Below are 25,432 nucleotides of genomic sequence, written 5' to 3'. Positions count from 1 at the left end.
AGGACTGAGCGACTTCCTCGCTCGATTGAAACGTGTAAGGATGACCTTACCTAATGTACCGGAAGGAATAGCTATAGCAGATTTCCAGACCAGGTTGAACAGAAGCGGTTCAAGGGCGACCATAAAGCTGCTGAGTCGGCTCATGAAATACCTCCCGACCACTTGGGATGAGATATACAATGCCTATTATGCCGAGGTCCGAGCTGATGGAGATGACCTAAATGGACCAACCTAACGGTTGACCTCAGTACAAGCCGAGTCTATAATAGACCAGAGAAACGACAACAGAAGGGATCTAGCAGGTCCACGACCCAATCGAGAAAGACATCATCTATACGTCAGAGGCTCCATCTTGCCGCCCCGCCACGATGAGTGCCCATCCAGACCAAGGCCAGGGACTCACTTGAGCGAGAGAGGTATGCCCCTTACTATCGGCTCACGATTTTTGTATGTCACCTTCAGAAATAGTCTACGCACTAGAGAAGCTCGACCCAAAAGTAAAGTGGCCACAGAAAACGAGGTCCGACCTGAATACCAGGAAGTCAAACGTACTCTGCGAATTCCACCAAGAACGAGGTAATAAAACAAAGGACTGCATCGCTCTAAGACAAGAGGTCGTGAACATGCTTCACCAAGGGCACTTGAAAGAGCTGTTGAGCGACCGGGGAAGGGCCAATTTCGCTCGAGGATGTGAACAGCACCAGGGCCCGCCTAAACCACCTTCTCCAACTCGAACCATTCAAATGATCATCGGAGGGAGAGATGACGCATCGGTCTACAATGTAAAATTCACAACCACCCACAAACTCAAACGGTCGGTCACTCATGAACGGTACGACGAACTCAAAGAAAGTATCGTATTCAATATGTCAGATGCCCATGGTTTGGTCTTTCCTCACTATGATGCTTTTGTTATCATTTTACGCATATTAGATATAGATGTGAGACGTATTATGGTGGACGATGGGAGCAGCACGTGCATTATCCACCCTTGAGTACTTGCACAGCTAAAACTCGAGGATAAGATAGTGCCACGCTGCATCACACTAACTGGTTTTAACAATGTAGTTGAACGAACATCTGGAAAAATCACCTTTCGCGTCCTGGCCGGCGGCGCCACTCTGGAAACCACATTCCATATCAAGGATCAGGACATGGCATACAACGCTATAATAGGTCGGCCTTGGATACACGCCATGAAGGCCATTCCTTCCAACTTGTACCAAGTTATCAAAGTTCCCACCCCATGGGGAGTATTTAGCATCCGAGGAGAACAACGCACTTCCCCAGAATGCTATCGCATCGCCCAGGATTATACATACACCCAACAAGTGAAGGGCAAAGCCAAAGAGGCATAGCAATTAAAAGGGTCGAGGTTGAGCGGTGATGAAAGGAAAGACGTCATCAAAGACCCCGAAATCATAGAGGCCACTGGATCGACCGTAGAAGACCTCGAACCCGTCCAACTTGATGATAGTGACCACATCAAGAAGGCTTACATCGGCCACAAGCTCCAAGAACCAGGTAAATTTCGTCATTTCTTATCTAATAATGTAGACTTGTTTGCCTTTTCCCATGTAGATATGCCGGGTATCCCAAAGGAGATGGCAACACACAAGTTGAATGTCAACCTATTTTATCCCCCGGTAAGGCAAATTAGGCGGAAGTTCAATTCTGCAATAAACGATGCAGTCCGCGAAGAGGTTTGAAAACTACTGGAAAACGGCTCCATCAGAGAATCAAAATACCCCCAGTGGGTCGCCAACGTGGTCATGGTGAAAAAGAAAACTGGAAAATGGCGGATGTGCGTAGACTTCACAGATTTGAACAAAGCATGCCCAAAAGACTCATTCCCGTTGCCCCATATTGACCAGCTCATTGACGCAACCGCCAGGCACGAGCTGTTAAGCTTCCTGGACGGATACTCAGGTTACAACCAAATCCTCATGGAGGAGGAAAACCTGGAGAAGACCACCTTCATCACCCACCAAGGACCGTATTGCTACAGGGTGATGCCTTTCAGACTAAAAAATGCAGGGGCGACGTATCAAAGGTTGGTGACAAAGATGTTCAAATACCAGCTCGAAAAAACCATGGAGTTCTACATACACGACATGTTGGTCAATTCCAAAAGGAAAGAGGATCACATCGACCATCTAAAAGAAGCCTTCGATATACTCAGGCGATACGGAATGAAACTGAATCCCAAAAAGTGCACATTTGGCATGACCTCAGGGAAATTCCTGGGCTTCCTAGTGTCACAGCGAGGCATGGAAGCCAACCCCAACCAAATAAAAGCTATAGAGGGGATACCAGAGAACTTAACTAACAAAAAATAGGTTGAGAGACTAACCGGCCGTATAACCACCTGTCGAGATTCATCTCACAGTCATCCGACAGATGCCACAAGTTTTTTGGCGTACTCAAAAAAGACAACGACCTCCAATGGACCTCGAGTGCGTCGATGCCCTGAAGAAGTTAAAGGCTTACCTATCATCACCGCCACTGCTCTCCAAAGCAGAACCCGGAGAACGTCTACTCGTTTACCTGGCCATATCCGAAGTGGCGGTGAGTGCAGTCCTGGTCCGAGAAAATAAAGGTACCAATATCCCATCTATTACAGTAGCAAAACCTTAGTCTATGCCGAGACAAAGTACCCCCACCTCGAAAAATTAGCCCTGGCCTTGGTCGTAGCTTTACGAAATCTTAGACCCTACTTCCAGTGCCACCCCATCTCGTTAGTCATGACTTTTCCCTTGGGAAGTATTTTGCATAAGCCTGACCTATCGGGCAGATTGGCCAAATGGGCAATAGAATTAAGCAAACATGATATCACATATCAAGCGCGAACGCCGATAAAGTCGCAAGTACTTGCCGACTTCGTCGCCGAATTCAGCACAAAAAAATGCCTGAAGTCGAAAGAGAAGCCGCCAACACCTCCTCTCAAATATAGGATCTATGGATTTTGTATACCGATGGCACCTCTAATGCATCAGGGTCCGAACTAGGACTCATACTCGAGGTCCTGACAGGCAAAGTAATTCCTCAGTCCATAAGATGCCCAGACATGACTAACAATGAGGCCAAGTATAAGGCTGTGATTGCAAGGTTAAGGTTGGCACTCAAGTACGGAGCGAGGCGAGTCGTCCTACGCTGAGACTCTCAACTCGTCATCAACCAAGTCACAAGGACTTTCCAGATCAAAGAGAAAAGGTTACAAAAATATCGGGCCGAGATCTGCATGCTGTTGCCCAAATTTGATGAATGCCAAGTCAACCGGATCCCTCGAGTGCAAAATATCGAAGTAGTCGGCCTCTCCAAATTAGTGGCAGCCACTAAAAGCATAGCTAGAGAAGGAAACATGGTCACCCTCCTCCACTCATCGATCGATAAAATTGAGGTAAGGACTATAAACCTAACTTGGGACTGGCGCAACCATATTGTTACATACTTGTAGGATGGTGTGCTCCCAGATGATAAAAAAGAAGCCAAGAAGCTTCGAATGCAAGCGGCCAGGTACAACATCATAGACGACGACCTATACAAAAGGACGTATGGCGCCCCCTAGCCAAATCCTTAGGCCCAAATCAGACGCGACGCGTTCTAGAAGAGGTCCACGAAGGCCACTGCGGATCTCATTCCGGCAATCAGGCTCTGGTCAGATGTCTCATACGGGTAGGCTACTATTGGCCCACCATGAAAAAGGAGGCCGCTGACTTCGTGAGAAAAATGCGAGTAATGCCAAAAATATGCCCCCATGATCCACCAAGCCGGAGAGAACCTCCACTCACTCACCTAACCTTGGCCTTTCATCAAGAGGGGAATGGACATCGTTGGCCCCCTCCCAGCGGGGCGAGGTAACGTATGATTTCTTTTGGTTTTAACTTACTATTTTTCTAACTAGGTAGAAGCAGGAGCATTCGCCCAGATACGCAAGCAAGAAGTAATCGCCTTCATATGGAAGAATATTGTGTGTCGATTCGGCCTCCCCAAAGAAATTAGTTGTGACAACGGACCCCAATTCACCGAGAATAAGATCGCCGAGTTCTTCAAGAAATGGCATATCAAAAGAATACTCTCCAATCCATACTATTCCGCGGGCAATGGAAAGGGGAGTCCTCCAAAAAATCAATACTGAACATTATGAAGTAAAAGCTCGAGAACGCCAGGGACTATGGCTGGAACTACTACCAGAAGTGCTATGGGCGTACCGCACAATGCCAAAAACGAACACAGGAGAGACACCCTACTCATTAGTCTATGGGACTGATGCAGTAATACCAGTCGAGTTCGGAGAACCAAGTCTGAGATACTCCCATGAGAGCGGGTTGAGGAATGATGAAAGCAAAAGGCAAGACCTCGACGAAGCTGAAGAATGGAGAGATATGGCCTACATAAGGATGATCGCCCAAAAACAACAGGCAGAACGCTACTACAACAAAAAAGCCAAGGTCAGACCACTCAAAGTCGGGGACTACGTACTCAAGGCCAAAACACAGGCAAGCAAAGAGCGGGAGGGCAAGCTGGGAACGAATTGGAATGGCCCATACAAAATCACGGCAGCAGCAAACAAAGGGTCATAGAAACGATGGAAGGAAAACTACTACCAAACAACTGGAACATCGCCCACCTCAAGTACTTTAACTTCTAAGGAAAAATGTTCTCCAAGCCGTACTCTTTTTCCCTCACTTGAGTTTTGTCCCGATTGGATTTTCTCGGGAAGGTTTTTAATTAGGCGACAAGGAGGACATTTCAAGCTAAAGTATGAACAAATGAGGACATAGACTGGTCATTTCATTTCCCAACCTCTCAATACTTCTCCAGGTCCACCAATGAATGGACTAGAAAGACTGGGACTGGAATGACAACCCGAAAAACATGCAAATTTCTCCATTATACATAAGCAAAGCACATAAGTACATGAACTTCGCCCATGTTTTTGCCAAAACAATGTTGCATCAATTAAGCAAAAATGACATTCGACCTCGCTTGAATTAACATACGTTCGACCTTGCTCGAATTAACATACATTCGACCTCGTTTGAATTAGTTAAAGTGACATTCGCCTCGCTCGAATTAACTTACATTTGACCCCGTCCGAATCAACTCACATTCGACCTCGTTCGAATTAAAGTCATATTCGACCTCGTTTGAATTAATTAAGGTGACAATTCGACCTCGTTCGAATTAACTAAGGTCATATTCGACCTCGTTCGAATTAATCCACACTCGACCCTATTCGAGTTAACATCTACTAGCCCAGCCACGACTAAATCCAAAGTTCTTATAGTCAAGGAGACCAAACGATAAAAACATGCAAGACCAAACAGAGAAGATTCAGAAACAAACAGCAGAAATAGCATTCCACATTCAAAAATATATTTTTTACAAGGTCTGAATAGACGCCAGCAAAAGGGAACACAAATTACAAGGGCATAACTATTTAGCAGCACCGTCTCCACCATTGCCCTCGCCATCAGAGTATGCGTCCTCGTACCAAGCACTTGTTCAATCTCGTACAAATCCTCTTTGCCATCACCAGGCCCGGGTGTAGCAGGATCATAACCACAGGCGACTCAAGATGTATGTGCCTTAGCACGAGCATCCTCAAAATCAACCTCAGGGACTCTCCCCACCGTTATCAAATTCTTGAATATGTCTAGTTGGGCCTCAGCGTGGATCCACTTCTCATACAAATCCCGCGGAACATCGGGGTAAGAAAAAGTGTGAGAGGAGGATGGCTGAGCAAACAATTGCGTCTTCTCGACCTCGAGAGCAACGATTTGATCACCAAGGTTCGAAACCTCTTTCTCCAGCCCCCCAATCCGCTTATCAAGTCGTGCCTCCCTGAGCGTGGCCGTCTCCATATCGTCCACCCGTTCAAACCGGGGGACGCGGATTACATCCTCCAATGCCGCCACCTTTTCCAAAGCTGCCAATCGAGCCAACTCAGCTTTCTCCAACTCGGCCGTCTTCTCAACAACTTCATCACTCAAAGCGCCAGCCCTGGTCGAACATTACTTGAGCTCGGCCCGCAAAGATACCACTTGGGTCTGAAGATCCGCACACTCAGCCTCAACTCCCTTGCTCACTTCGAGCTCTTCTTCTTTGTCCCTAAGCGCCCCCTCGAGCTCGCTGCACTTGCTGATGACTTTCACAAGCTCATCATCTTTCTGCTTCAGCTCGTCTCTAATTGCTTGGAAATTACCACTCGTAACAAACTGCCTACAGATCTCGCGGTGCTTGTTGCAGTACTCGTTGTACTTTCTTTCCATATTCTTAAAAGTAGCCCTACGGCTCTCCTCTCGGCGAGCACTCTAAACCTCCAAGAAAATGGTCTATAAGAAAAAGAGCAACAGAGAGAAAGTCAGTCTAAAAAAACCAGGGAGAGAAAAAGATACAAGGCATATATATTAGGAATATCAGAAAAACTTACCCTCAGGGCGAGGCTGGTTTTGCTCGACGATAGAGTGGAATCATTGAACGTCGCCAGGGTCCTTCCCTCCGTAATAGAACAGAGGGGACCCAAGGAGGGGACCACGTCCTCCGTGTTCACCAGCAAATCACGGTCCATGGGGATCACGATGGTACGAGAAGACCCCTCCAACCTCACGTCCACCTGAGTGAATCCTTCATTGAACCTCCGCACCTCCTCGGGATCAACTTCAGAACTGATTTCATAACCTTCCTCGGTAATGCCCTTTGCTCTCTCCTCAACCGACGAAGGAACGCCGACCGACCCCGAGGATGACGCTCGTTTCTTAGCACGACGTCCGCAGCCTCAGATGGTCCTCCAACTTCAATCGCAACCTCGAGTAAAGGAACATCTTCCACGACCCCTGTAGACAGCGAAGCTGCAGTTGGTATGTTCACATTGCCCTCCGATGCAGCAGTGGTCGGCTCACGGTCACCCCTTGTAGATTCTGCAGCTCTAACTGCCCCTTCGCCGATATCTACCCTCCTCATCTTGAGCGGAACCGAGTCCTCCTCGATCGGTGATGACTCATCTATCAAATGTAGCATGGTCGGGACTAGGGCCACTGCTGTTAGGGCCGTCGACGGTCGACTAGGTCCGTACAATACCGGGGGCTGAGAAGAAGTGGTCGGCTGAGCAGACTGGTCTGCAGTCGTAGCATGGGAAGACCCCATCGCGGCACTCATTTGGCGGAACACAGGACTAGGAGCCCTCATCCTCCTCGAAGCTCTTCGACCTAACGACAAAATCAGGGTTAAGACAACCCTCACGATACAAAAAAAGGACGACCTAAAGGCCGAAGCAACAATAATTCAAACAAGCAACTCACCAGTCGCTGAGGGCTTGGGCCTAAATTTCTTGTGGAAATCTGACCATTCACGGATCCCCACTGTATGGGGAATGACCTAACTAACCCAGTCGTGAATGTCTGCAACCAATGGAGGAGGCTTTTTCTCGGCTGCACAAAAATAGAAAAAATAGAATGATTACGTTATTACCGAAATAAGTGAAATGAACATTCGGCGGAGGTACTTACGGGCATAGTTCCACACTTCGGGAAATCCATTTGTATTTTTCACTACATCCTCGGTCTTGACATAGAAAAAGTTGAACCGGAACTGACGATTGGCCTTATCGTCCATCTTCACTACCAAACTCTTGCTTCTACGGTGACGAAGGTGTAACATCGTCCCCCTATGGAAACTGGGCGCGTAGAGATGCAGTAGATGGCGAACAGAGATCCTGCGGATGGCTAATTCCATGTACTTTGTCAACATAAGGATGAGCTTATAAATATAAAGGGAAAGCTGGGCCGGGCAGACGCCGTAATAGCGGCAGAATTCCTCCGCCAATGAAGGAAGGGGAAAAGAATAGCCCACAAGGAATGGATACGCGTAGAATGCGCAATATCCAGGACGGTGAACCTGTACCACATACGGTCGGCTGGGACCAGGTCAATGTGGGCCCAAATTTTGAACTTGGCCCTAAAATCAGCAAGGGCAGCCACGTCCATTTCAGATTCGACGGGCTCAGGATCGTCCTCGGGCCGCTTCGAGAAGTCCGACCTAGCCTTTTCGTTGCGAGGGATTATTTTATCTACAGTAGGGAAGCTCTCATCCTCTGCAATAATGGCAGCCCCATCGTCATAAGGAGGCATGCTCACAGCCAATGGAGTCGGGTCAGAGGTCCCTCCAGAATTGGAAGATGCATTAACCATCTTTGGTTGTTTATATGCGAAGGAATTACAAACACAGAGGAGGTAAGAGTAGTAGAAATTGCTAAAACCAGGGAAAACTAGGATATAAAGGTGGAAACAACGATATCAAGAACACTGGAGAAGAAGAGAGATATAAAGGTTCGAATGCTTGGAAACACAAAGGATCAAGAACAGAAGAGAGATATAAAAGTTTCGAATGCTTGGAAACACAAAGGATCAAGTGGAGGGTTTTCTATCCCTATTTATAAGAAATCGAGGCACCTTAATCAAAAATTCTAATCGTCACTGCACAAATATCGAAACGGCAGAGGCGCGGACGTAACACATCGGGAGAATGCGTAATAATAACGCATGATGTCATGACGTCATTATGAACCGACGTAATGGTAAGTTATGGCTCAAGAAGCGCCACGATATCACCTCGCCATGAGCGTTTCTGCACCTGCCCACCTAAATCTCACAACTACGTCTAGCGAAGTCCGCTCATCGAGGTCGTCCGAGAGACGACCTCGATAAGCAGAGGGACTAACTGTATGGGTCAAAATCTGACTTCGGCACAAAGAGGTTTTATTAGAAGTAATTTAGCCGAGGTCGACTAACGACCCATGGATTCACCGCCGAGCAGTCAATCATGGTCGAGGCCGAATGCCAAGAACAATAGTAACGACAAGTTTTGTAATAGGATCTTTCGGAGAATATTTCACTGAATATTCTCTGTACTTGTACTTTTAGGGTTGATTAGGGGCATGTCCCATATAAATAGGAAGAGAGATAAGGTGAAAGGCATGTATTATTGATCCTGATAAGAACTCTCTTGAAAAGAAAATTCTCTAGATAAATACAAACGCTATCTTTCTAAAGAGATTCGTTTTGTTGATTATTCTATACTTTTTACATCAGATCTGAGAAAGTCTCCAATATTCTCATAGTTATTTGTCGTACATCACTGTGAGAAAGAAGAATCATCCACCTCATTCATCAATATTGGGTGAATCATTCTCCTTATTTACATTTAGTATCATTTATTGTTATTTAATGCTTGTTATTCTCATCCCATTATTGACCTTGAACATTTAACACATATTGCACTAAATCTGTTCCGACACTATCATACACAATCCACGTAGGGTGATTTTAGATTTGAGGTTATTATCTTTAACTAGGATTAACCCATTATCTTTTTAATAAATTAGTTTAACCAAAGGTTCATATTTTTTGGTCAAACAAAGATAAAGGATCGAGGATGAGAGTGAAAGAAAGCCACAATGTTAAGTTAGTAACTACCATGAATCATCAACTCAATATGATGCTGATGAAGATATTGCTTATAATCACTTGGAATAAGATTAAGATATATTTCACTATGGTATTTTTCTTATAATCGCTGAATTTTTTAAATTCTTTAAGCTACTTGAGTTGTGCCTATGTATTCTCACCGAGTAATATTGGTGAGCAGTGGTAAGTTGTAGTAGCTAAACAATATTCTGACGACTTTACGTCACTCAGAAGTTAGTTAAACTTTTGAGTCTTATTTGCAAGCTTAACAATTTATAGCTAACATTTTTACGTCAATTCATTTATTTGTGAATGGGAACAACGAATATGTATTACTCCCTCTATTTCAGTTTATGTGAACTTATTTTCTTTTTGGTCCGTTCCAAAAAGAATGACCCCTTTCTAAATTTAGAAACTATTTAGCTTAAACTTACAATTCTACCCTTACTGAGAAGCTTTTATAACCACACAAATATTCTGGGCCCCTGTTTGAATTGTTTAGGACCACAATTCCAAAAGTCTTTATTTTTTCTTAAACTCCGTGCCCAATCAAACAGGTTCACATAAATTGGAACGGAGGGAGTAACAACTTTGTAATTAAGTTGGAATTTGAAGTTGGTAAAACATCCTCTTAGGTCTGGCCAATATGAACTAAACAGTTCACCTTCTTCTTTTTCTTGTGTTTGTCAATAATTAATGTTCTTTTTTTATGCATATTAACTTTTCATATGATTTATTCTTTTTCTCCCTCGGTTTTCTTCACTTGTAGTATAAATTGGTACCTTATGTTATATGGTTATTGATATCTGATAATTTCTTCATATTCTGCCGCTGCCAATATTTTTGTCAGATACCAGAAAGGAGAAGAATAATCACTGGATGGAAAATGCATCACCTTTTATCGTTATGTAAATAGTACTCTTATGAAAGCAAGCTGAAGAATGTACATTGTTACAAATATATATCTCGTATTTTCTACAATTTTGTTTCTCAACCGATTGTACATAATATGAAATATTTACATGTTTGTCTATATTGAACTAGCTTGATAGTATTTCTTTGATGGTAGCACTTCCTTTTTTTGATAATCCTCCTAAACAATTGAAACAAGTATGAAATTATCTTCTCTCTTTTGGTAATTTTGTAGGTTTTGCAAATTTCAGCAATGTCGGGCATACGCCCGTCCATAGCAAGGGCATCAACCATTGTAGTATACCCAACAAATAAATGCGGAATTAGATAAATTACAAGATTTCAAAAATTACAATTATAAATCTCGTATTTTTCTAGGCAATGCTTGCGAAATATTCATCATAATTTAATAGTAAAGAGATCTAAATTGTATTTAACAATCACAGAATAACACAATTTTTTATGTTATAAGAAAAAAAAATATTAAATTTGATCTCAATCCAAAATTCCTATCAAGACCCAAGATTTTTTATTTTGAAAGAAAAACGTACTAAAAGATTTGACATTAAGATAAATGTTTATTTTATAAAAATTTAAATTTTGAAGGCTCTTTTTTTAGTGTTCGTGCTAAAGATCACAGATAAAATAATAGAATAGAGGGGAAATAGAAAAGGTAATAAACGACAAATAGAAAATTAGAAGGTAGCCAATAAGAAATATGACTGAGACAAAAGGAAATAAAAAGCACAATGAAAAGGAAAAATCAGAAAAGGTTCAAGATAAATTCGAATTTGAATTTGATACACCAGAAAGCTTACAAAAAGGTCTACCAGCTATGGTACCTTTGTCTATTTTGCAACTAGGGATGACAAGAATAAATATTTAACTTAGTTTAAGGCCCCGTTTGGCCATGAGTTTTGTCAAAATAAATTTGAGATTTATTTTCAAAACTCATGTTTGGCCATAAATTTTGCCCATATTTTGACCAAATCCCGAATCTCAAATCTCAAATCCCAAAATCAGCTATTGAGCTGATTTTGGGCCAAAATCCCAAAACTTGGGAATTATATACATGTTTTTCCAAAATAAAGTTGAAAAATATGTTTTGAAAACGTATGTCCAAATACATTTTCATCTTCAAACCAAACTTCACCCAAATCAGATTTTTCAAATAAATTTGGGATTTATGGCCAAACGCTAGCTAAAAAACTTTTTACATAAATATATGATATTTTTATCAACCTAACGGGTGCCCCATCCTAAAGGGTGGATCCACCCATGATTGTGAAAAGAAAACGCCTTCAAAGAAGTTTCTTGATCTTTCTTTCTTAGTAACTCTCCATCTTCTTCTTAATTACTAAAAAGATGTCAACCACTAGTCTAAATGAATGGCACGAAATTTCTTTCCTCACGGTAGGGGCTCTCTCTTCCCTCCTTTTAAGCCATCACTTTCCAATTCCCAAACGGCAAATTAAAAACGGTCCTTGCTAGCTAATTCATATTCATTTCCTACTATAAAATTTGAAAAGTCCAAAGAGCGCAGACTAGTCACGGAGCTTGAATACGGTTTCCCGATCGGAGATCCATGGATCACAGTTACTACTGGGCTACTTCCGTTATGAAGGTCCCCTAAGAAATGACATATTGACATAGAAGCACATGTGTACTCAAACTTCTTTTTCAGTATGTCACTTTATAGTTCCTGTTACCGTATAGGTATCGGCTCCTTTACAGGGCATGATTCATTAATTGGTGTGCGTGTATATCAATGTTTTAAAAGGCGGGGGCGTGAGGCGAGGCGAGGCGTAAGCCCTGAAACATGGGGCGTAAGTCCCGCAGATCTTTAAATTTTACTAATTTCAAGAATTTTAAGATAGTATAAAATAAAAAAAATAATTATAAAATTGCATTAAAATCACAAAATTATAACAAATAATTTATTTAAAATATTTATAAATTATAATTCAACTATGAATAATACGAAAAGTATGACATATATCATAATGTACAAATTAGCTGCAATATTGTTACAACTCAAACATCAAAAGTAATGTAACTGATACAAAATCTTATATGTATCTCTTAAGGAGTAATTGTCACGACCCAAACTCCGATCCGATCGTGATGGCGCCTCTCGTGAAGACAAGGCCAGCCAACCAACCCATTTCGCCTTTTCAAAATAGTTAAATATTGATTCACAGTTTTAACATAATTAAATAACCACAGTCTAAATAGAGATTTCTTTATTAAGTGCGGAATTCAACCCAAACACAACCCAAACCGGGGTGTCACAAGTCACGAGCATCTATTAGAGTATAAATACGACTACAAGGCCTGTAATATACAAAATAGGACTGATAAACAAAAGGGAGAAATGCGGTGCTGCGAACGATGGCAGTCACCTCGCTAAACTCTGATAACTTAGCCTCCGATCAGCTCAGAACCCGCTACCGGGGGAACAAATACCTGCATCTGCACACAAGGTGCAGGGAGTAAAGTGAGTACTCCAACTCAGTGAGTAATAAAGGTAAATAATAACTGAGCAGTAAGAAATCACGTAAGACAAACCATCATGCTATACAGAGCAGTGTAAAACCTTTTGAGAAAAACAATGAAGCTGTGAAATCTTAGAAAAACTCCTTAGCTCAGTTTAAGACTCTTTTAAAAAAATGGCTTTCTCAACGGTTATGCCAATAAATGCAAAACAAATAGTGCAGATAAGCACAGAAATCCGCCCCTCGGGCACAACACTCACTCAACAGATAATGCCAGACAATCGGGTAGATACCACGTGAAGCAACATAGACAACAGATAATGGCAGACAAATGAAACAAAGTAAATACATAGATTAGTATCATATAGTAACCGCTGCGGCGTGCAGCCCGATCCATATATCGCTGTGGCGTGCAGCCCGATCCATATATCATAGACGGCGCTCACTGGGGGTGTGCACACTCCGGGAGGGGCCCTGTACGGCCCAAGCGCAATATCAAGCCATCTCGTGGCATCAAATCTAGGCCCTCGGCCTCATATCCGTACCAGTATAACACTGCTGCGGTGCGCAGCCCGATCCCATAATATCCTCACAACACAGGCCCTCGGTCTCACTCAGTCAAATAAAATCATCACAAGCCCCTCGGGCATTAGTAAAACAGTAGTTCTCAGCCCAAAACATCATTTAGAAATATCGTTTAAGTCTCAAAATTGAGTAAAAATGGCTGAGTTGTAAAACAGTGGAAAACAGTATGACTGAGTTCAAGTAATAAGTCAAAACAGTGAGGAAACAGTGATAATAATCCCCGAAGGGTTCAAATAGTTGTCACGAAGCCCAAATATGGCAATCAACCCAAATCATGATGATAACAAGTAAGTTTTAGTCAAATACACGGTAAATTCATCAATCGGGACGGACCAAGTCACAATCCCCAACGGTGCTCTACCCCACGCTCGCTATCCGGCATGCATTTTCTGCAATCTTCAAAGTCTCAAAACTTCCCGTTAGCCATCCGAAATCACCCCGAGGCCCCCGGGACCTCAACCAAAAGTACCAACACATCCTAAAACCTCATTCAAACTTGTTCCAATCATCAAAACACCTCAAACAACACCAAATCCATCAATTCACATCGAATTCAAGCCTACGTTTTCTAAAAACTTCCGAAACAAGCTTTTGATCAAAAACCCAACCAAACCACATCCAAATGACCTGAAATTTTGCACACACATCCCAAATCACATAACGAAGCTACAGTAACTCTCGGAATTCCATTCCAACCCTCGGATCAAAATCTCACCTATCAACCGGGATTCGCCAAAATACTAACTTCGCCAATTCAGGCCTAATTCTACACCGGACCTCCAAAATCAATTCCGATCACACTCCTAAGTCATAAATCACCTAACGAAGCTAACCAAATCATAAAAACTCCGATCCGAGCTCATATACAAATAAGCCAAATCTGGTCAAACCTTTCAAATTTCAAGCTTCAAATTGAGAATTGTTCTTCCAAATTCATTCCGATTACCCTGAAAACCAAAACCAACAATTTACATAAGTCGTAATACAACACACGAGGCAAGCCATGCCCGAGGACTGGCAATCAAAGTGTAAAAACTCAAAACGACCGGTCGGATCGTTACATCCTCCCCCACTTAAACATACGTTCGTCCTCGAACGTGCCCAGAGTTGTTCCAAATGCCGACCAATTGCTGAATAACCTTACCATGCATATACCCGGGGGTGATCCCACGTTACCCTATCTCATATAGGCCCGATAACACAAAGCAACTAAAATTTCGCAATTCAACCTTGTCCTTAAACCTTAGAACCACATTTCCACTTCGGAAATCATCCCCAAGATCAGAATCTCACATCTATATTCAGAATAAGCCCGAACCAGCTACAACAAACCATATCTATAACCTCAGGTGCAATTACATGATATGCCACATAACTCAAATAATGGTAGCGATAACTTCTAATCACAACAACCACACTCAGCAACCGAATATCAATAGGAAACCTCTTATCAACTGAAGTCTCGTTCCAACACTTCCATATACTGCCAATGATAAATGAAATACGCAGTAAACCATAACCATTTCTTAGATCAACCATTTATGAAGCCTCTTCTCCTTTGGCAAAAACCATAGCAAATTTCTGGGCCAACCCTCGATATTTATCCTTCCAATGTGCTAAAAATTGAATCCTCTCGTATTCATTAATGATCCCAACGATCCCATCTAATCACACACAACCACTATGGTGACATGACACCTCAATGCAGACAAACGCTGTAACTTGCGGAATCCGCGCACCAATAAGAGGTAATCCGAACATACCCAAATGAAAGAGTTGTACCTCAAGCTCACCGATACCACCACAACACAAAGCTGAGAACCCGTCTCACATCGTAGAAATAGAACACACGAATCTAACCCGCACGGTCATATCTCCACATAACTTCATTGCAATGCGCGATCCTATCCAGATACTGCTCCACATGAAACCCCTCAAGTCACTCTACTCGAAATTGACGACCACGCGTAATTGATGTCTAGAACCAAATCAAATCATCATGACCATAGTGAAGCAAATACATAACACCACTCAACCCAAAAGGATATAACCAATACGCCATCCGCCGAGCAATATCCAATACTCTTTCCCGCTCGACTTCCACTAAGAAACCCCCAATGGAATCGCACCATCTGTGCCTAAACCCAACAAATCATAACGCCTCGCAACACAGAAAAGGTAACTCATAGATCTCCCCAGATCACTAAGAAGCTCAATAACGGTTGAATCAACCTATCCCTCAACAATACGATTCGGGGCCAACCAAGCCGACTCAAGCTAGAACACACATCCACATTGGTCTACCAACGAACTCTTTATCAAGGAAATCCTGAAGTTGTTCCTTCCACCACTATAACTCCTGCTGTTGCCATACGACACGGTGCCCGGTACCAAATTAATACCGAAACAACAACCTCGCCCGGCAACATGCCCGGCCACAAGAAACACATCCGAAAAGTCCTTCAACACCGTCGGAACTGAATCAATATGAGGAGCCTCTGCCCTAACATCCATCACGAGAGCCCAAAATAGGAAAAACAATCCTTCCCAGCCATCCGCTGGGCCTTCGGAATATAAAACCACTCTACTAAGGACATAATCCGTCGAACCTCGCCACTCGGTCCGTGGCATTCCCGGCACAGCCAACAGCGCCGCCTTAGCACAATAGTCCAGGATAACACAACATGGAGACAACCAGTCTGAACCCAATATCACATCCAAAATCTAACATACCAAGCACAAAAGATCCGCTCGGGTCTCCAGACCCCGATAGTCACTACACAGTGCCGATACACACGACCCACAACCACAACATAGCCTGAATATGAGAACTCCCTGTCTCCAACTCCATATAGCACACGAATCACATATCCGATTCCAATTCCACCGTCCGAGCACATACCACATCTCTAATATCCAGTCACTCCATGAGAGATACTCTAACATTCTTCTGTGCCTCCAAGCAAACTCGAATATCAGCCGTCGATCTAACAAGAAAGTGCCGCAATATTACCGAAGTTCCATCAATTTAATCACATTGCTTTTTTTTTCTGGAATATATACCCTTGTCAAATTACTTCCAACTAGCAATACAATTTCCTTAATCATCTCTTCAATTATCTGAAACCGCCCGTGCTGCCTGAGAATTTATGGCCTTCCGTTCAGAACTGAACCGCAACCTTACACACGCAAATCTCAACCTCCACACATACCGCATATACCAATCCATCCTAAAATAATATGAGAATTTCGTATCCCTTTCGAGCCACAAGCAACTATGTACTCAACCAACCAAGAACTTTTCCATTGATCCCACTCTAGAAGAAAATCATAATACACCTCAAGCTCCTCACGCCAGCAGAAAATATCCATCTCTAACCGCGGTAGAAATCAACGAGAACTCTCCGACTCCCTTGCACAAACAAGCCTGTCAGGACTAAATCCTCCTAGCTCAACCAACCTACGCAGGCCACTAAAACCCAAGAGCATTACCGCGAAATACCTGAAGAAACCCATTACCTCGTAAACACCCAAAGAACTAATCATATCCTTACCATATCGATCTGGCCTACTACCAAGCTATCCCATATCCGAGCTCCCTTCTGATTTACCTTCAATTGATACTCCTTCTTGCCATAACATCAAATTTCCTCAACCCAACTCACCACACGAGACCCAAGCATGATACCACACCGTCCAAGTCTCATACGTCGCTGAATACTTTCTTAAACATTCCCGGAAACACCACATTCCAGAATACTTTACTCTGAAGAACTTCCTGTGAATCTAAATCCGTTACCTTTACTTTCCTGATACTGATACATAGAATCCCATAATTAACATAGAAATACCACAAGTGTTGACCTCTTCCAATATCAACTCAGTTTCTAACCACGTATACAACTTTAAGACACCTGATTGTTACATGTAGAATCTTGAACACATTAGAACCATTCTCGAGAGTCATTTACTCTATTTACACTGCAATTAGCCTGATCAAACGAACAGGACCACCCGTGCCTCATTAGCACTCTGACACCACAGGATACGACCTCATCCCAATACAAACAAGCATCTTCCGGCTCTATGCACCGAGCATTCTTTACCAACAACAACTTAAGACATCCTGTGATTCTCACACACCTACGAAGCACCATATAACCTTGTCAAAAATTTTCCTCCACTCGAGCCATCCTCGACTTCAATCTCCGTGAGCCATCACCGACTCACTGACACGCCTTAAACTCGAACCAACATAGCACCTAATCGTGCAATCAACTTAATCAATAGCAAACTCCCCCACTTGGCTCGAAGCCATAGATCAAAACACACCCAATAACTCATAGCGCATATACTCTATTGCCGCCATAATACCATAGTGAGATTAAACCCTATCCTTCATAAGCTTGTGGAAACACAAATCATCTAGAATTTTAACTCTTCTGCAAATCTCGCATTCACTCACACAACAGTTAAGCCCACTCTCTAGACGACCAAATTTAGATTTCAACACATATTCTTCACTTGTAAATGAGATCTTCTAATAGACAACATAAGGATCACACAACCTTAAAACACTCCGCAGGAGATAACCCACTTGCCTTGCCTCCAACTGACATTTCTGTATAACTTCCACCCTCACAAGCATTACACAGTCACTTGATCTTCCTGAGTCTGGACTCATACCGCAACATGAAATTTACTTCACTCTCACTGGGAAACATGAAAAGATCCTTCATATGCCCATAACTCGGGGCTATACCTCGAATCAAGATGGAATTCCAGCACCTAATAGTTCCTCTATCCTTCAGCAGGCCTTTCTCGTCACTCCCACGTCATATAGATACATCTCGCAGCACTAACATACTCTCACATAGCCACGACCATCACTTCCACTAACAGGGACACTACTGAACATATAAGTTCAAAAATACTTGTTCACACAATCAGCACCTCGGTGCTCAAGCCATAGGCAAAGATCCAGCCTCAAGTCCTCCAGACTGGCCCAACATCAACTCACAGAGATCACATCTCGCCCCTCGATCGGGGAATCACAAGCCATCAAGGCACATCTTATACTGAGCGCTCATGCGCGCATACGAACGCGTGGAAGGAATTCAAAGAGTTACATTTCAAGCTGAATCCAAGGACGCACGATAAGAATTCAAGAATGTGAAGTTTTCCTAAAGGTTCTGCAGCCTCTCGAGAATAAATACAGACGTCTCCATACCGATTCGCGAGACTCTACTAAACCTGCTCATGACTCATGAGACCTATGTAACCTAGGCTCTGATACAACTTGTCACGACCCAAACCCCGATCTGGTCGTGATGGCGCCTCTCGTGAAGACAAGGCCAGCCAACCAACCCATTTCGCCTTTTCAAAATAGTTAAATATTAATTCATAGTTTTAACATAATTAAATAACCACAGTCTAAATAGAGATTTCTTTATTAAGTGCGGAATTCAACCCAAACACAGCCCAAACCGGGGTGTCACAAGTCACGAGCATCTATTAGAGTATAAATACGACTACAAGGCCTGTAATATACAAAATAGGACTGATAAACAAAAGGGAGAAATGCGGTGCTGCGAACGCTGGCAGTCACCTCGCTTAACTCTGATAACTTAGCCTCCGATCAGCTCAGAACCCGCTACCGGGGGAACAAATACCTGTATCTGCACACGAGGTGCAGGGAGTAAAGTGAGTACTCCAACTCAGTGAGTAATAAAGGTAAATAATAACTGAGCAGTAAAAAATCACGTAAGACAAACCATCATGCTATACAGAGCAGTGTAAAACCTTTTGAGAAAAACAATGAAGCTGTGAAATCTTAGAAAAACGCCTTAGCTCAGTTTAAGACACTTTTAAAAAAATGGCTTTCTCAACAGTTATGCCAATGAATGCAAAACAAATAGTGCAGATAAGCACAAAAATCCGCCCCTCGGGCACAACGCTCACTCAACAGATAATGCTAGACAATCGGGTAGATACCACGTGAAGCAACATAGACAACAGATAATGGCAGACAAATGAAACAAAGTAAATACATAGATTAGTATCATATAGTAACCGCTGCGGCGTGCAGCCCGATCCATATATCGCTGCGGTGTGCAGCCCGGTCCATAGGGGTGTGCAGACTCCGGGAGGGGCCCCTTACGGCCCAAACGCAATATCAAGTCATCTCGTGGCATCAAATCCAGGCCCTCGGCCTCATATCTGTACCAGTATAATACTGCTGCGGCGCGCATCTCGATCCCATAGTATCCTCACAACACAGGCCATCGGCCTCACTCAATCAGATAAAATCATCACAAGCCCCTCGGGCATCAGTAAAACAGTAGTTCTCAGCCCAAAACATCATTTAGAAATATCGTTTAAGTCTCAAAATTGAGTAAAAATGGCTGAGTTGTAAAACAGTGGAAAACAGTATGACTGAGTTCAAGTAATAAGTCAAAACAGTGAGGAAACAGTGATAATAATCCCCGAAGGGTTCAAATAGTTGGCACGAAGCCCAAATATGGCAATCAACCCAAATCATGATGATAACAAGTAAGTTTCAGTCAAATACACGGACCAAGTCACAATCCCCAACGGTGCTCTACCCCACGCTCGCTATCCGGCTGCAAGTCACCTCAATATAACATTACGATGTGCAATTCGGGGTTTCAAACCCTCAGAATATCATTTACAATCATTACTCACCTCGAACCGGCGAAATCTCTAGCTCGCGATGCCTTTGCCCCACAAATCGGCCTCCATGCGCGTAGAATCTATTCAAAATTAGAACGAATACGTCACAATATGCTAAGGGAACAAAGCCCAAGCGAAAACAATTGAAAAATATCAAAAATCCCGAAATTAGCAAAACCTGAACCCCGGGTCCGCTTCTCGAAACTCAGAAATTATCACATCAACGGGCTCCTTATCTCCTCACGAGTTCATACATACCAAAAGTTCTCAAATCCGACCCCAATTGGTCCTTCAAATCCCCAAATCAAATTTCAAAATCCCAAGCCCTAGTTTCTTCCATTTTTGCTTAAGCTCCATGAATTTCTAGGTTAATTTCATAATAGAATCACGTTTCAGGTTCAAAAATCTTACCTCCAATCAATTCTCCTTGAATCCCTCTTTAATCACCTTCAAAAACCTCCCAAAATACTCAGCTATGGAGGAAAAAATGGCTCAAAATCGCGGATGAAATGTTTAATAATCTCACTGCCCAGTTCTGGAAATCCTTCATCGCGATCGCGACCAAGGTCTCGCGATCGCAAAGCACTAAATTCCGGCTTCTCAAAAACACTCTATGCGAACGCGACCATAGCAATGCGAACGCGATGCTTTGACTCTCAAACTTACGCGAACGCGTCCCATTCCATGCGAACGCGAAGAACAATTACACCTGGACTCCAAAGCCTTCTACGCGAACTCTCACCTGCGAACGCGAAGCACAAGGTGCTCACCCTCCGCGAACGCGAGCCCTCAGGCGCGAACGCGAAGACCAAACTCAGACCAGCCCACATTTCTTCTACGCGATCGCGAAGGCCAAAAATTGCCTGCAACTGCTACTGCATTTTCTGCAATCTTCAAAGTCTCAAAACTTCCCGTTAGCCATCCGAAATCACCCCGGGACCTCAACCAAAAGTACCAACACATCCTAAAACCTCATTCAAACTTGTTCCAATCATCAAAACACCTCAAACAACACCAAATCCATCAATTCACATCGAATTCAAGCCTAAGTTTTCTAAAAACTTCCAAAACACGCTTTTGATCAAAAACCCAATCAAACCACGTCCAAATGACCTGAAGTTTTGCACACACATCCCAAATCACATAACGAAGCTACAGCAACTCTCAGAATTCCATTCCGACCCTCGGATCAAAATTTTACCTATCAACCGGGATTCGCTAAAATACTAACTTCGCCAATTCAGGCCTAATTCTACACTGGACCTCCAAAACCAATTCCGATCACACTCCTAAGTCATAAATCACCTAACGAAGCTAACCAAATCATAAAAACTCCGATCCGAGCTCATATACAAATAAGTCAAATCTGGGTCAAACCTTTCAAATTTCAAGCTTCAAACTAAGAACTGTTCTTTCAAATTCATTCCGATTACCCTTAAAACTAAAACCAACAATTTACATAAGTCGTAATACAACACACGGGGCAAGCCATGCCCGAGGACTGTCAATCAGAGTGTAAAAACTCAAAACGACTGGTCGGGTTGTTACAGTAATGAATCTTGAAAGAATTTCGATATTATATTTGATATTTTTCTTAAAATACTCCTTTTATTTAATATGTTTTGTATTTGATAGAGAATTTATATAAAAATATAATTCACAGTTTAAATATGATTCTCAAGCATCGTTTATTTTTAAGTTTCAACAAGTTCATAAAGTGACACATAATTCACCTTACAATACCGTGATAACTAATTATTTGTAAATAGTTAATACTGAGCTATTAAATTAGTAAGTATTGTATCTCATAAACATGAAAAAAATTAATGTTTAGAAAAATAATTAAAAAAATTATGGACTATTATATAGTAAAGACATAACAAAAGTTAATAAATAAATACTTTTTAGATGAAAGATTTATTTAAAATTAACTACCATAGCAGTCTTAGTGGATAACGTGCAATAATTTTTACTTTAATTATGACATAAAATACTCTCAACTTAATGATTTATAATTAGGAAAAAAGTAATTTTGAATAATCAAGGATTTAATAAGAAAATTTGAGAATTTACAAGGTTAGTTACATACAATTGCATATAGTTCTATTAGGCGTGCCCAGTACGCTGGGCGTTGGACGTGTCCCGGGCGTAAGCCCCAAAGGCCGAAGTATAAGTCTCACGGAACTAAGCCTCACACATAAGCCCAGGGGCATTTTATGAGTGCTCCGCCCCGGAGCGAGCCCCGAGCGAATCCCAATCTGCATTTTAAAACAGAGGTGTATATATGAGTATACTCGGGGTCTCTTGTTCGGTAATTCCACACGTCATCTACGTGTCAAATTACATATTAATGTCAATGGAAGTTTCGCTACACAATATCAGAGGATAACAAAAGATGTGTACCAAATTAACAAACTTATAAAATTTATTTATATGGTGTATGTATTAATTTATGACATGCATTTACATAGTATAATTTTTAAACTTAAGTGTAGTTAATTAATTAATACTATGTGGAGAAATAACAATCCGAAAGGGACCTAATGCATACGCGTCCCACTTGCATACATCCATATATATCATCACATACAAATTCGTACATTCTTCTTTCTCACCTACCCACCCCCTTCCAACAAGAAAAACTGAAGAAAAAAAATGTGTTCTATTCCTATTAAAATACTTGTCCTCAAATAAGTACACTAATTAGGAAACTGAACTAACTCATTGTCTATATATTGTCCACTTTGCTTCTAGTTTCTCTCTTACATACCATTCTACTATTAATAATTCCTTTCAATGACCAAAATTACCAACTCTAGTATTCCCTTAATTCAGCCTCTAAAAATTCTCCAGTTCCTTAAAAAAGAAGTAATCAAAGCCAAAGGAGTAGAGAAGAAGAATGACGCCGGAGAGAAGACCGCCGGCGGTGGCGATGCCGCCGGAGAGAAGACCACCGGCGGTTTCAGTGACGCCGGAGACGATGAGCTTGCTACCATCCTGTTAAAACTCGATTTGCATTGTGAAGGTTGTGCCAAGAAAGCCAAACGTTCAATTCGCCGATTTGAAGGTAATTAATTTAAATAAACATCATTATCTACATAATAGTACACATAAAAATTGTAATTTTTGAAGGAAAAAAATAGTATTTGAAGTTAAGTTGAAAATGGTATTTGAAATTTGAAATTGTGTTTGGACATGCATTTCAAGTGAAAAAATATTGCAGTTTTGTGAGTGGAGAAAAAAAAATTTGAAATTTTGAAAAAGTAGTCAAAACGATTTTTTGGTTTTTGAGAAACTAATTTTCGAATTTTTTTTAAAAACTTACGAAATTTCATGACAAACGTATTTTTGAAAAAAATTTCGAAGAAAAAAGAAATTTTTTTGAACGAACAAACAGGTCCTTAAACGGATACAAGAAAATTATATGAAGGTTTGGGCTAATTTTTATTTATTTTTAATTGAAGCTGTGGAAGACGTAAAGGCGGATTACACCAGTGGGAAATTGACGGTAAAAGGGAATGTGGACCCCTTATGGCTCCAGGAGATGGTGGAAAATAAGACCAAGAAGAAGGTGGAACTCCTCTCTGCTCAGCCCAAAAAGGACGGTGGCGCCGGCGGCGACGACGGAGATAAAAAATCCGATGACAAAGTTGAGAAAAAGGCCGAGGAGAAGAAAGGGGAAGATAAAAAGCCCAAGGAGGTAATTTACTTCTTTTTTTTCTTCTACCGTACACTTTATACCAGGAGTTAGAGTAATTACTGTTTAGTTTTTTATCAGTAAAACAAATAAATTTGTTGTTGGATTATCAGAATTTTTTCTAACTTTCTGCTATTGTCTCTTTGGTTATTGTTTAGCCTCAATTTAACACGGTGGTACTGAAGATTCGGCTGCAGTGTGACAGGAATGCACAAAAAGCAAAGCGAATTATAAAGAAAATCGATGGTAAGATAAACCCATTCTTGTACCTTGATGTAATGAATTTAACCTATACTTCCTTCCATCCACTTTAATTGATTTTTTTTACTTTTTTTTGTGGTCCACAATATTTGATTTTTTAGATATTAAAAAGAATTAACTTTCTTTTCCAAATTTGCGTTGGAGTTAAGAGCCTAGGACTATTTGTTGTATTTCCAATAAACAAATTAAGGTTAATGTGATTAATTTCATTGTTAATTAATATTAAAAGATGAATTCCTTAATATGTATGAAAATAGCCAAAAAATCAATTAAAGTGAACCGGAGGAAGTATAACCTAATCTTGCAAAGAATTTTACACTCATATATTATTTAATTAGTTCTATCATATTACTAATCTCACTTAATAGGGACGATTACATGTCTAAAGCTGATAGAAGTTGAACTCTAATTTAATTGTATGTACTAACATTAAAGTGTAACATGCAATCGTCGTCTTCAATATTTTTCAAACAGATTCCCATTCTTGTAACAATATCATATTTCATTGTAGTTGACAAATTTTTCTTACTATTTTAATCTTTTTGACAGGAGTGGAAGAAGTGAGTATAGCTCTAGAAAAAGATATGGTGACAGTGAAGGGAACAATGAACGTAAAGGAGCTAACATCATCATACTTGAAAGATAAATTGAAGAGGAACATAGATGTTGTTATTACACCAAAGAAAGATGGTGAATCAAAAGTGTCAAGTACAGAGCTGAAAGAGCAAAAGACAGAGGTGATTAACAAAATGGAATACTATGGCCACAGTAATCCAAATACGTACTACGCAATGCCAATGTACAATCACAATTACATGGATCAAGATTATGGCTTGGCAATGCACAATCCTCGAATGGTTACAGGCCAAGATTATATATATGATCATATTGGTGGCTATGTGCCCCCGCCATTCTTAACAGCGCCTCAAATGTTCAGCGATGAAAATCCTAATGGTTGCTCTCTTATGTGACAAGACGACGACGACAACAACAACAATCCAGTAGAATCATACTAGTGGGGTCTGGGGAGGGTAGAATGTACGTATACCTTACCCCTACTCGGGATAGAGAGGCTGTTTCCGGGAAACTCTCTTATGTGACAAGATTACAATATAAGTTCAGCTCAAATGTAAATAAGCCAAATACATATACGCACCATTAAATTTGGCCCAATTTTTCATTTCGGCATTTTAACTCAGCCTTGTTTTATTTTGGCCCTCCAACCCCATTTCTTTTGTTTCACTTTAACACAAAAATTTTTCTCCCAGGTAAAAATGCAGCGCGTGCAAATACCCAGCTGCTATCCCTTCCCCCACCCCACT

At 41.6% G+C, this 25,432-nt stretch overlaps 2 protein-coding genes across 2 annotated transcripts; both read left to right on the top strand.

Annotated features, from left to right (window-relative positions):
* On the top strand, positions 624-1,358 carry LOC109233690. The gene is made up of 2 exons (XM_019399560.1): positions 624-948; positions 1,069-1,358. The coding sequence occupies exons 1-2, from the start codon at positions 624-626 to the stop codon at positions 1,356-1,358; spliced, it is 615 nt and encodes a 204-aa protein (XP_019255105.1).
* Positions 22,776-25,319, top strand: LOC109233250 (heavy metal-associated isoprenylated plant protein 3-like). Its single transcript, XM_019399057.1, has 4 exons — positions 22,776-23,219; positions 23,617-23,852; positions 24,008-24,095; positions 24,660-25,319. Exons 1-4 carry the CDS (start codon positions 22,949-22,951, stop codon positions 25,079-25,081), a joined length of 1,017 nt encoding a protein of 338 aa, XP_019254602.1. The 5' UTR covers positions 22,776-22,948; the 3' UTR covers positions 25,082-25,319.

Source organism: Nicotiana attenuata, chromosome 10 (genome assembly GCF_001879085.1).
Source record: "Nicotiana attenuata strain UT chromosome 10, NIATTr2, whole genome shotgun sequence".
Classification (NCBI taxonomy): Eukaryota; Viridiplantae; Streptophyta; class Magnoliopsida; order Solanales; family Solanaceae; genus Nicotiana; species Nicotiana attenuata.
The sequence above is the reverse complement of the archived record's forward strand: the minus strand, read 5'-3'. Positions and strand labels throughout refer to the sequence as shown.